Below are 12,782 nucleotides of genomic sequence, written 5' to 3' on the forward strand. Positions count from 1 at the left end.
GTGCATCCTTCTTTTCTGTTGCTCTTTCAGGATTAGTTGTATTAACTATATTTTCGTATTATATGTGGTTTTGGGAGGAGACCTGTCTCACCTCTCTCATGCTGCCATCTTTCTGCCATTAAATCTTAATAATACATCAGTGTGTCTGATTACTCTGAGGACTGAGGGTGCTACGCACAGGGCAAGTGCTGTAGAACCAGCCAAACAGCACAACATCTGAATCACCAGCCTGAAGTGGGCTCCCCAGCCACTGTGAGGTTTGAGGTGAGATCCCCAGATGATGACGATCTTTTCTATTAGAATTTAGGCACAGAAGAGTCTGTAGCTTACCTACAAGGGAAAACTGCAGTCCAGTGAGAAAAACTCACCATAACTAAAACTTACTTGTATCTCTAAGATGGGAGAATGTGAATAAAATCCATTTGTTTAACCTTGAGTGGTCCCTTGGGCAATTTAAGTTTTGAGAGTCGGGCAGGATAGTGGGAGTTGGAGACAAGTGTCCCAGGATTGTGTCTTGGACAAATGACACAAGCAAAGTAGACACACTTTGCAGCTTTTTTATTATTTCCCCACCAGTATTGATTTACAAATGTTATTTTATAAGCAGACCAATGACTTGATGTATATACAGCAGGATCAATAATGGGAATTTTAGAGTCTTTGGCAGGACTAGACTGTCATTTGGCCCAAACCAGAGTTCTCTCTTTTTCTGAAGCCAACAATTATTAGATTTCTATTTCTTTTCCTTTTCCAGGGCTAATTGTTGGGTGTCTCTTGCCAGTTTTTCTAGATCATCATTTGCAGAAACATCCCTTTGGGTCATGACAGAGGTTTGGTTATTGGTTCCCTTGACAGCAGTGTTCTCAGTGGGAATATTAGTTTGGTGGTTTCCTTTAGCCTCCAGGGAGTCAAATCTGGAATGCCCAAGTACCTTAATAATAGCCAAAGCAGCTGGTATGAGTATGGCATCTAATAGTTTTGAACATAACCGTTTTTAACTTTATCTCTGCTGGAAGTAAGGAAGCCACGATTACATAACATTCCAGAACTGTTGCAGCAGGGCAGGGGCCTGGGACAAGCATCATGACTAACTCTTCCTGCCTATGATGAAAAGATGAAAAACGCTGAGATATAAACAGTATAGTAAGAACAGGGGAACCCCATCTTAAGGTTAAGGTTCCATTTTAAAAACTAGGGACTTAGAAGGTAAGATTCCTAACATATTCTTTTTAATCAGACAATATAACCCACCCAATCTTAAGGCAGGGCATGCAGTATTAACTGCTATGTTCCCAGTGCTTGAGGGAAACCACTGTCTTGGAGAGGAACTGGATCAATAAATACCTTGTAAAGTTTATCTTACTGAATTATCTAGAAGACTGACTGTGGATACAGACATAATGTCTCTCACTAGAGGGAGACATCATGAGGTCACAAGTCAAGTCTTTGTGTAACAACACTCATTCTTGAAAGCCTTAAAAGACAGAATCCTAAGCCCTTAAGGGCACCTCCTCTGTGAGGTTGTCCTCACTCCCCTTTCTTCGAGTGTGTACTTTTTAAATAAAACCCTCTCACTGCTCAACTTGGTGCATTTTGTCTCTAGGCTCTTCCAGTGGTGTCTTTGTCACTGCTGTTTCATTCTATTTCCCAGACTTAGACACAAGTTTTCACTGTCTCTGTTCTACTACAGACAAGTAGGGAGGGGCTACTGAGATCTCTGATTTGGGCTTGCCTGACCCAGACAGGACTATAGCTGTACAATCTTGCTCCTCAGTAACCTGCCCAAAAATCTCCTTTCTTTGCCTTTGGGAAGTTCTCAGAACATAATCTCACTCCATTCAGTATTCTGCAGCACCCCCAAATCCTGGGGTGGTAAGGGCTTAGTCCTCACGCCGTGCGGCTCCAAGCAGACATTGGATGCCAGGTGACCCTGGCTTTAGGAGTTGGCAAGGGATCTGCCCCATGCTGAGCAGTAGTTCAGTGAGCTTCCCTTTCCTCCCTGTCCTTCCTTACTCTCTGCTGCTTGCAAGGCAGCTGCCATTCCCTACTACTCTGCTTTAATGAAATCCTCCCTCACCTACACTCATCTGACCTACTTGAGAATTCTTTCTAGTTCAGAGTCAAGAACCCTTCCCTGTCCAGGTTGAGATTTCTCCTAGTGCTTCACCTCATGCGCAGGGAGAGACCGCCCCAGATGCAGCTGCCCAGCAGCACTGTGAGCCACTCCAAAGGCATTCTGCCATCAGCATCAATGTTGGCAGACTTGCCCTTGGCTAGGATGCTGGCCCGTGTGAGTGCATATAGTTCTGCTTGTTGGGCTAGAGCTTTGTGAGAAGGTGAAAACCTGGGGTGTTACTGTTCAGGTGTACTGCTCGCCTTCCTAGGTAAAGCCAAAGAGGTATTGGCTGGTATTATCCACCAGGATGCTAAAGAAGTCACCACATATCAACCATGGTGAAAAATCTAATTTCAGAAGGGATGGAAGCTAGTAATTTCCCCAATCTACAGGTTTTGGGAAAGCCCTAGAAATTGCCCTGTGAAGTTTAGCTATTGCACAAACCTGATCATGTAACAAGGCAGGGAACAGTGCCCTATTTGTAGTTCTAGAGATCTTTGTGAGGATTATCAGATTGGCAGTGCTCATCCAGTGTTGGGCCTGGCCCTCACCCACAGGCATGTGGACTAGCTGATGTCAATCTGAGATATCAGATTGACACATTTGAATAGTTATATTAAATTCCTCAGCAAATCTATAAGAATCCTCAGTCAATTTGGGAGTTTTTTTATTGTAATTCAGCTTTAGTCCAGGGAACATGAGAAATTAGGGGCCTAGCATTTGGATCCTCAGAGAGTCTGACTTTAAAGGGGCAGGTTTTTGAAGGTTCAGGAGGGGAGGAAACGAGGTTTGGAGGAAAAGGGAAGGTGAGTGAGAGGAGAAGAGTGAAGAAGCTGATGATACATAGAAGGTGCGGCCACGCAGGAGGCAAGAGGAAGGTGGCCCCAGGGGTGGGGCCTATGGCTGTTGCATTTTCAGAGACAAAGAGGATGGGAGAGGGGAGAAAGAGACCTAAGGAACTTTTTTTGGTCTTTCCTTGTTTGCCTCAGTTAATTTAGAAACTGTACTTTGTAAAGCAATGGTTTTGGAGTCCTAAATACGTTTGGCAGTTTCCGGGTACCATTTAAACTAGCCTATGTAGTTTGTTTAACTTAAGGCTGCAACTTTCTAATTTGGTTCTGAGAAAAATTTGGGGAGTTTCCCAGTTGAAAGGTCCCCATAATGGCCATTTAAGTTCTAAGTTGTCTTTGGTTAAGTTAGTCCATTTGGTAAAAATGCACATGAGGAGGGACGATAGTTTTTGTTAACCTTAAAAATAAAAACTCAAGTTATTTTACCAGGAAAATACGGGTTTACCTCACAACAGCAGAGAATTGCAACTCAGCTCACGTATGCCACAGCAAAACCACAGGCAAGTCTGGCAGAACAAAGGAGAGGAGGCTCTTCATAGAAGGAAAGGCTGGGTTGGGAGGGCTATTCTAAACAAAAAGCCCATTGGAGGAAACTGGGAGTCCCACGTGTGATGGCTTCTCAGTGGCTGAGTGGTGACAGCCTCTCATTGGCTGGGCTGTTGCTGGGGTTGGGGGTGAACCTTCCTCCTGCTGGGTAGAAAAGCAATAGCTAAAGTGGGATAACCTTGCAATTTCTGCCTCTTCCAGTTGGACCTGCAGTTGATGAGGAGTGGTGGGCATGAGAGCTCCCCTTGCTGGCCCCCCAGCACCATACCAGTGAGGTTTCCTTTATTTAAATTTTCAAATTTTAAAACATAGCATTGGCCAGGGAGGGTCTCAGAAGGAGGACCTTCCTGAGAGAGGTTAGAAGTTGGGATCCCAATGCCCAACCATCAGAGATTTGGAAAATAAGTACCCACCAGAAAGGACGGAGCCTTTAAACAGATGCCACGTAGAGTCAGAGCTCCGCCAGGGGGAGGGAGCTCGAAATCCGAGAGGACAGTTACGGACTGAAAGCAGACGGAGACTCACGGAATGATGAGCACAGGGGGCGTCATGTGGGGGCCTCACTCGATCCCAGGGTCGTCATCCTTCAGGGGTCCCCCTCGGGGCCCACTTCTTAACACCTAGTAGTGTTAACTTTAAACAAAGCAAAGAGCAATTTTATTTAAGTTTAAAAGTGAGTTGATTCGGTAATAGCTGAAAACTTGCCCTTCAGGACAGGCAAAGCAGCAAGTTGGAGCAGACAAAGGGAGGGTCAGCTTTTTGTCAGGTTTTGAGGAGGAATTTGGGGAGTGTTGTTTTGAACGATACTTCACTGGAAAAAAACAGTGCTCAGGATCGCCGTTTCTGCAGGTGTGGTTAGTGCATTGTTGCTGGGGGAGGGAGGGTCCTCCCCCAGCCAAGTGGACCAACTTAACCACAGCCATTATGGGGAACTTTCAACTTTTTTCTCAAAAGCAGATGATGTTTCTGTGTGAAAGATGCCCTCCCCTGTCAATCTTCCTTCTGGTTGCTGAGGCTGCCCCCAGTGGTGCTGGGTTCAGGGGTGACAGCTCCCCCTTCAGGACTCCCCGCCCCAGGTTAAATGAAGTTTCCTTTATTTTCACAAATCTCCTAATAACTGTTTCTTTTCTTCCCTACCAGCAAAGACTATTGGAAGTGCAACGCCCAGAAAACCTGTCTTATCTGTCAGTGCAAGAAAAATCAAGGATAATGCAGCCGATTGGCATAATTTAATCCTGAAATGGGAAACCCTCAATGATGCAGGTTTTACCACTGCAAATAAAATTGTCAACCTGAAAGTCAGTTTATTGTAAGTACATACAGAGTTCCTCGTGCTCTGAGTGCTTCACCCTTAATGACTGGGCAGAAGTTTCCTGGGAGTGTTTTAGGGTGAGAATGGTAGTCTCTATCAACATGAACAAATTAAATTATATTAAGCAAAGGAGCCAGTTGTAAAATGATATATGCAAGTGTGAACTGTGTATGTGGGTTTTAAATAAATGCACAATTATACTACATATTCATGATTACATGTGTATACAAAATTATATAAAGATCAGAAGGATACAAGTGCAATTCATGATACTGGTATATTCTAGAAGGAATGAGTGTTGGGGATGTAGGTAAATGGGACCCTAGAATGTTACATTTTATTTCTGTGGTGCTGTGACTTACAACAGACGGATATTTCATCTTCATCCCTGTTCCTGACATGCAGTTTCTAAAACCCTTATAATTTCTTAATGGTTAAGAGCAATGGAAAATCTTTTGTTATGCCATTTGGCCTCTTTTCCTCCATTTCCTGAAATAGGTCCAGAGCAGTAAAGTTGAAAGGCAGGTCCTGTTATTCATCCCAAGCCCTTTCCACCACACCTGAGTTTGTGTTAATGAGGTGACTTGTGGAAAGCCACTAAGGATGGGGGCTGGTTGCCAGGAGAATCAGCCATGGATTAGAGTTGGAATTTCAGCTCCACCCTGTCACCCTCTTTCAGGGAGGGGAGAGGGGTGGGAGGGCAAACTAATCACCAACAGACGATGATGTAATCATGCCCACGTAAGGAAGCCTCCACACAAACCCGAAAGGACAGGTTTGGAGAGCTGCCTGTTGGTAAACAGGAACATTTCCACGTGCTGGAGTACCCCACGGTGTACCCCAGACTCCACAGGGACAGAGCTCCTGTGCCCCAGACCCTTCCAGACCTGTGTACTCGTGCATCTGGCTGTTCGTTTATATCCTCAATATCCTTCGTAATGAACCAGTGATCTAGTGAGTGACCTGTTTTCTGAGTTCTGTGAGCTGCTCTCACAAATCAATTGAACCCAACTAGGGGTTGTAGGAACCTCTGATTTACAGCCAGTCAGTCAGAAGCACAGATGACAACCTGGACTTGTGATTGGCATCTGAAGTTGAACAGGGAACAGTCTTCTGGGAATGAGCCCTGAACCTGTGAGGTCATCTGAGGTTGTCTCCAGGAAGACGGTGTCAGAATCCCGCTAAACTGTAGGATGTCCGGCAGGTGTCTGGAGTGTCCAAGAATTGCTTAGTGTGGAGACACCCCCCAGCTTGGAGTGACTAGGTGGCATAAACAAAGTGGGGTGTTGAGAGTTGTGCAGACACACAGGAATGTGTTTTTCCTTAGCAATTTCTTTAAAAAAGACAAAGGAATTATGAAAAAAGCCATAGCACTTGCCAGTTCCGATGGGAAGGTTTGCTTTTTCTTTGCATTTTCCTATGTATGTTTTTTAATTTCTCAAAGTTATATATTCATGTATCATTGTCCACAGGCCGGATTCTAGTCTTAATTAACTTCCTGCCCTTAAGTAATCAATCCCCTGGCTCCTGCAGTTCGCTTGAACCCTTCGTGCACGTTAGCAGCCCGCTGCCTTTTCGTGGGCCTCCTCAGCAGGCTCCATCAGACAGTTCTAAACCCTTATTGCATAAGAAGCTGTTTCATATTTCCTATTCTACTTTAATGCTCAACTGTTACCTTAAGTGTTGTGAGCCCACAAGATTAACATCATGCCCCATGGATCACAGCCGCCAGATTTACACTCAGCACTATGCCCTACACCAAGGATGCCACAGGGCTGACTTGGATTGACTGTATTCTGGTGCAGAATTGAGTAACTGCTGGACATAGTCGTTGTATATACAAGTAAGTAAATATGTGTTGTAAGGACATGAAACAGTGCCTGTGCCAAACAGCTGACACGATGATGGATATTGAGTTTATCCTAGAGTTTAACATACTGAAATCAGGCATGCTTCTGGAGTGTATTTTGTTCCCATTATTTTCCATTTGGTCCAGGAGTAAAGACAGGATGGAGTCTGAGAGCAGCAGCCAGGCTTTCAGTGAAAGTGCAGAAAAGATGCCCCCAGGATATTGTAAGGAGCTGGAGATGCTCTGTGAGGAGCTGCAGACCACCTTCGATGGTTTGGTAAGACCCTGGCCACCTGTGCTCACTGTCAGTCCCAGGGATGTTTGGGGTCATGCTTGGTGCTTGGCAGCATTCAACACCGTGAGAGGCTTTCCTTCCCCAGACTTTGGTTTCTCTCTCCTCCTCTCCACTGGTATCTCCTCCTCTACCTGTCCTGTAAATCTCCATGTTCTCCAGATGCTGCCCTAGACCTTTGTTCCTTTTGTCCTGTGTGTTGGCCTGGTCAGTTCACCCACTTCCAGGCTTCTTTGTGGCGGATGTTTTGGGCTTCGTGGGCCCTACAGTCTCTGTGACCACTCCATTCTACCATGTGGCACTAAAGGAGCCAGACACAGTACAGAAGTGAATGGGTATGGCTGTGTTCCCATTTTTTGGGGGGGACACAAATTTTAATTTCATATATTTTCACGTGTCACAAAATATTCGTACTTTTAAATCTTTTTTCAATCATTTAAAAATGTAAGACCCAGCTCACAGGCCATACAGAAATAAGCCATGAGCTGGGTTTGATCTGTGGGCCCTGGTGTAGCACATCAGAGATATTGAATTTCAGTACCTACTGTACTGGCCACCAGATGTGGATGTAACACCTCATCTCTGCCAGAACATGGAAGAAATCACAGCATTCCACACACAGCTCAGCTGTGAATATTTGCATGTCATAAAAAATAATTTTGCCAACATTTGCGCTGCCATTCGTGCTGTTCATCTACTCCAGAAGTCCTGCCTTCCTGGCCATGAAAGCCGGCATTTCCAGTTCCCTTGTGCTTGGATGAGACTGGCTGGTTCTGAAATGCCTTCACCGCGGGTTTGACCTCTCCTGGTGTCCCTCCCTCTGGCATGGCCACCGCAGTCTGAGATGTGTCTGCCCCGCTAGGTGGCCCCTGGGCATGATGAGCCAGGTTTCTCCCCTGGGAAGGGGCTCTTTTCCCCCTTCTACCCAGTCCTCTGGGAGGAAATCACTGTGCAGCCCACACCTGCGAAGCTGGGGTTATGCTGCAGCCCCTAGAGGGCAGAGCATCTCCATTGCTTGCTTGGAATTCTGCCCGGGAGATTTGCCTCTTCTCCTCCATTTAGTTGTTTACTCAATTATTTACCTCTAGTATGGACTCCTGGGTATTTGCTTTGTACTGTGGGCTACAATCCAGCTTTGCTCCTCAAACTCTTCCTGCTTTGGCCCTGAGTTCGGCTGGCCCCGAGGTCCCTTTGACTACTTCCCTCACTGGGAGTTTGGGTCTGGTTTTTTTGAGCACTTCCTGACTTTCTGGCATGACAAGACGCTCCAGACTGATCTTGTGTATTTCCTGCCCCAGCCCTGGACACACCATTTCTCCAAGGAGCCCAGGTCCCTTTCGTTAGAGACGGTATTAGAAACCAAGATCAGGTGCTCGCTGCCATGTACCAAAGGTCTCTGCCCCAGTGAATTTTTTTTTTCTTTTCTTTCAAATTTTGTTTACTTCAGGTAAACTCCCAGAAGTGGAATTACTGGGTCATATGGTATTTCCATTTTTAATTTCTTGAGGAACCTCCACACTGTTTTCCACAATGGCTGCATCAGTTATATTCCCACCAGCAGTGCATGAGGCTCCCTTTCCTCCTCATCCTCACCAACACTTGTTATTTCTTGTCTTATTGATACTAGCCATTCTGATTGGTGGGAGGTGACATCTCATTGTGGTTTTGATTTGCATTTCCCTGATGATTGGTGGTGTGGAGCATCTTCTCATGAATCAGTTGGCCACCTGTATGTCTTTGGAAGGTCCATTTTTTAATTGTGTTATTTGGTTTTTCTGGTGTTGAGTTGTATGAGTTCTTTATATATTTTGGATATTAGTCTTATCAGATATATCATTTGCAAATATATTCTCTTACACACTAGGTTTCCTTTTCATTCTGTTGATGGTGTCCTTTGCTGTACAGAAGCTGTTTATTTGATGTCATCCCACTTATTGTTTGTCTTTTGGATGGTGGCCATCCTAACTGGTGTGAGGCAGTATCTCATTGTGGTTTTAATTTGCATTTCTCTAGTGATTAGTGATGTGGAGCATCTTTTCATGTGCCTGTTGGCCATCTGAATTTCTTCTTTTGAAAAGTGTTCAGATCCTCTGCCCATTTTTTAATAGCTTTATTTGTTCTTTGGGTGCTGAGGTGTGTGAGCTCTTTATATATTTTGGATGTCAACCCTTTATCAGATCTGCCATTTATGAATATATTCTCCCATACTGTAGGATGCCTTTTTGTTCTATTGATGGTGTCCTTTGCTGTACAGAAGCTTTTCAGCTTGATATAGTTGCACTTGTTCGTTTTTGCTTTTGTTTCCCTTGCCCAGGGAGATACGTTCATGAAGAAGTCGCTCATGTTTATGTCCAAGAGATTTTTGCCTATGTTTTGTTCTAAGAGTTTTATGGTTTCATGACTTACATTCAGGTCTTTGATCCATTTCCAGTTTACTTTTGTGTATGGGGTTAAACAATGATCCAGTTTCATTCTCTTGCATGTAGCTGTCCAGTTTTGCCAACACCATCTGTTGAAGAGGCTGTCATTTTCCCATTGTATGTCCATGGCTCCTTTATCATATATTAATTGACCGTATATGCTTGCATTTATATCTGGGTGCCCCAGTGAATTTATTCTATTTTAAAGTGGCTTGGAAACAAGTTCACATTTTACCTTCAAAACTGTAAGTTGATGCTGTAGGGATATTAGTATTATTTTTCCTATTCTCCTCTAGTATTTAGAGAGAATGGTTTCCCAGACTTGACTTGAAGTATCTTTAATGAATTTGACCTTGGTGGGGGGTTTGAGGCACTCCGTTCCCTAAGCGGGATGCACATTTTACAGTGTGATCTTTCAGCTGCAGGAGGAGATGTGCCAACGTTGGGCTCCGAGTCTGGACCCCTGCTCACGCGATGCCAGCTCAGCTGCACACGTGTGTGGAACTTCACTCTCTAGTGGGGACCAAGCTCCTGACTGATCAAGGCAGTGCTGGCCCAGTTCAGGCTTTCAGGATTTCCCTTGCTCTCTTGATATCTATAAGCTCTTCTTAGAATTAGAAGGCAATAGGGAGCTGGGGCAGGCTGCAGAGGAGAGAGCATAAGATTGGGCGTCGAGACTCGGAGTCAGAAAACGTGGTATTGGGTCCTGGCCTCGTCCTCCCGTAGGTCACCAACCGTGAGACTTTTCCCAGCTATGACAGGGAGGTGATGAGTCCCACCTCTTGGGGCTGGGCCAGGTGGAACATCAAACCTAAAGCCTGAGGAAAGGATGTAGTCCTGTAGGACTTACCGCTAACTGAATTTAGTGCCTGACACTCCGGATGTGACTGGAGGGTGGTTGAAGGACCTGGTGTAAGGAGTTAAGATTCTGCCAAGTTACATGTCTTTCTTATCCCCCTGTGTACATACTTAACTAAGGAGTTAGAAATGTGGTCTCCATAGGCCTACGCTACTAATAAATCTGAAATTTTATTTACCCATATATTTTATTTAACAACCCTTCTATAGCTCTAATGAGGTGCTTCAAAAATACCAACGTGGTCCTGCGGAAGTAAGCCCTGTGTCAGACCGTCTGTGCCAGCTGGCCAAGCAGAGGGGACGTGGCAGGGGGTACTGCCCACCACAGCGGCCACGCAGATGTGCAACCAGCAGGCTTTACACAGCCCAGCGCGCTCTGAGGCGCCACTGGTGTCAGGTTCTCCCTGGGTCCTTCCTGCATGAAGTGTGTAGGGCTCCCTTCTCATTGCCATTTTATAAACAAGGAATCCAAGCCTCAACGAGGTTTCAGTGATCTCAAAGGCAGTTTCGAGTCAGGAATAAGCTCATTTAATGCCTTTTCTCCTATCTTGCCGTCTCCAAAAGCAAGAACCTGCCCAAAAAAATGAGTGCCATTCTCAAATCTTAGAAGTGGGACTCAACAAGCTTTCTCTTCAGCACTGGAAAGCCGGGATTTATTGCTGAAGTCATCCAATAATGTAGCCATAGCACCTGTTTGCTTTTATCTCCCTGGAAATTTGCTGCATTTGGAGTTAGTGGTGTTGCATTATCCAACCTCTGATCTCAACAGACGTTAAACTTCTTAGCTTTGAAACCATACAGTTACTGAATCTGAAACTGGTGTTGATTTCAAGTAATATTCTCATATTCCAAAGTAATATCTTTTCAGACCAAAATACAAGTGAAAATGGAAAAGCTGTCTTCAACTACCAAGGGGATTTGTGAACTGGAAAACTACCATTATGGGGAGGAGAAAAAACGGCCCCCCCTGTTTCACACGTGGCCTACAGCCCATTTTTGTAAGTATTTCTGCTTTGATCTTGAAGGGTAGAAATTATGAGAGCATTTGCTGTCATTTAGATCTGATACTTTAAAGAGATGCTGACAGGCTTTGAAATTTGATTCAAGTGGATCCATTGGGAGGGAAGGAGATGGGGGCATCTTAAAATGCCTATTTCTTAGCCCTAATTACCTTAATAATGAACAAATAATACTAAGTGTACTTAGATAGTCATGAAGCAAATTGCTGTAGAAGCCCCTTAAAGCCAATGAGGAGAAATAATTCTGCCTTTTGTGGAGGCAGGAAGTTTTTGTTTTTGTTTTTTGAAGAAAAATGAGTTTTTTGCTTTTTATTTTGTTTTAGTTAAAAAAATTAATTGGAGTCACTTCACCTAGCCCCATGGAAGATGACTGTGGGGAAAATGGAATGTGTGACTTAAATAAGCTCTGAGCTTAGGGTTGTCTTGGCTTCATTAGTTCAAAAGGAAAGGAGTGAAACAATCTGGGGCTGATTTGAGACCTCACCTTTAAATAAAGGCGAAAAGAGGAAACTGTGTAATGACGTGTGTTTGTTGAAATACTGTCAGTTTGGGCTGAACCTACTATTTATAGTCATGGCAGGAACCTAGGAGTTGAGTGGAAGGCGCACAGGGCTGTTCCTTTCAGGCCGCCCACCATGTCACCGATCCCAGGCCGCTCTGGCTGGAATGCTCACTCCCTGGGCAGCCTGTCTCAAGGGCTGCTGCTCGGTCTGGCTTGAGTGGCGGGCCTCCTGCCTTCTCGTTACTGCTGTTAAAGGGGGACTCCATCTGTCGCAGGGGAGGTCTCCAGCAGGCTCGCTGACATGTACAGGAAGGAGCTTCTGCTGAAGCACACCATCACCGAGGAGCTGGCCCACACTGCAGACAGCGACCTCGCCCTCTGCTACTTGTCCATGTGGCTGCACCAGCCCTACGTGGAGAGCGACAGCAGGCTGCTCCTGGAAGGCATGCTGCTCGAAACAGGGCACCGAGTGCTGTGAGTGCCCAGCGTGGCCGCAGGGCACTGGCTTCTTGCATGGCTCTTGAAGTGGACAGGCTTCCCAAGGACCCAACACCGAACCTCAGGATCACCCCCTGCTCCCTGGCGTGGCTTCCCACTGACCTCCTAGGGTCTCTGAGACCGGATCATTTCACCAGCTCCCTGCAGCCTCTCCAGACACACTTGCTGCTGCTCTGTAAGCTGCCCACTGCTGGGTGCCATGTGCCACTCGGCCTCCCCTGCACCTGTTGAGAATCTGTCACCCATGAGGACATCTGCATGAAATAAATGAGCCTAACAATGACGGGTGATCTTGGTTTTGTAAATTAGGTGTGTTTTACATATATTACATTTGTGTAGAAAACCCCTGGGTTAGTATTTTTACTTTATATTTATCTGTGTTATTTTAATTTTTATGAGACTGTATTACTTTGGTAACTACAACAAGTGTCTAAATACCATAAAGTTACAGAAGCAACCTGAGTGTCCATCAATAGACCAATGGGTAAAGATGTGGTACGTATACACAATAGAGTATTC

The 12,782-nt window shown here is 45.2% G+C and overlaps 1 protein-coding gene across 3 annotated transcripts in view; it reads left to right on the top strand.

Moving 5' to 3' along the window:
- CINP (cyclin dependent kinase 2 interacting protein) overlaps window positions 1-12,546 on the top strand; it is a 28,527-nt gene extending 15,981 nt beyond the window's left edge. For all 3 annotated transcript variants that reach the window (XM_036882555.2, XM_036882553.2, XM_057488131.1), the window contains 4 exons: window positions 4,654-4,822; window positions 6,822-6,951; window positions 11,113-11,242; window positions 12,041-12,546. In XM_036882555.2, coding sequence (XP_036738450.2) covers window positions 4,654-4,822; window positions 6,822-6,951; window positions 11,113-11,242; window positions 12,041-12,243 — 632 coding nt within the window. In that variant the 3' untranslated portion in view covers window positions 12,244-12,546. The remainder of the gene's footprint in view (window positions 1-4,653; window positions 4,823-6,821; window positions 6,952-11,112; window positions 11,243-12,040) is intronic.
- Window positions 12,547-12,782: the final 236 nt, after the last annotated feature.

Source organism: Manis pentadactyla, chromosome 11 (genome assembly GCF_030020395.1).
Source record: "Manis pentadactyla isolate mManPen7 chromosome 11, mManPen7.hap1, whole genome shotgun sequence".
In the NCBI taxonomy this organism is placed as follows: Eukaryota; Metazoa; Chordata; class Mammalia; order Pholidota; family Manidae; genus Manis; species Manis pentadactyla.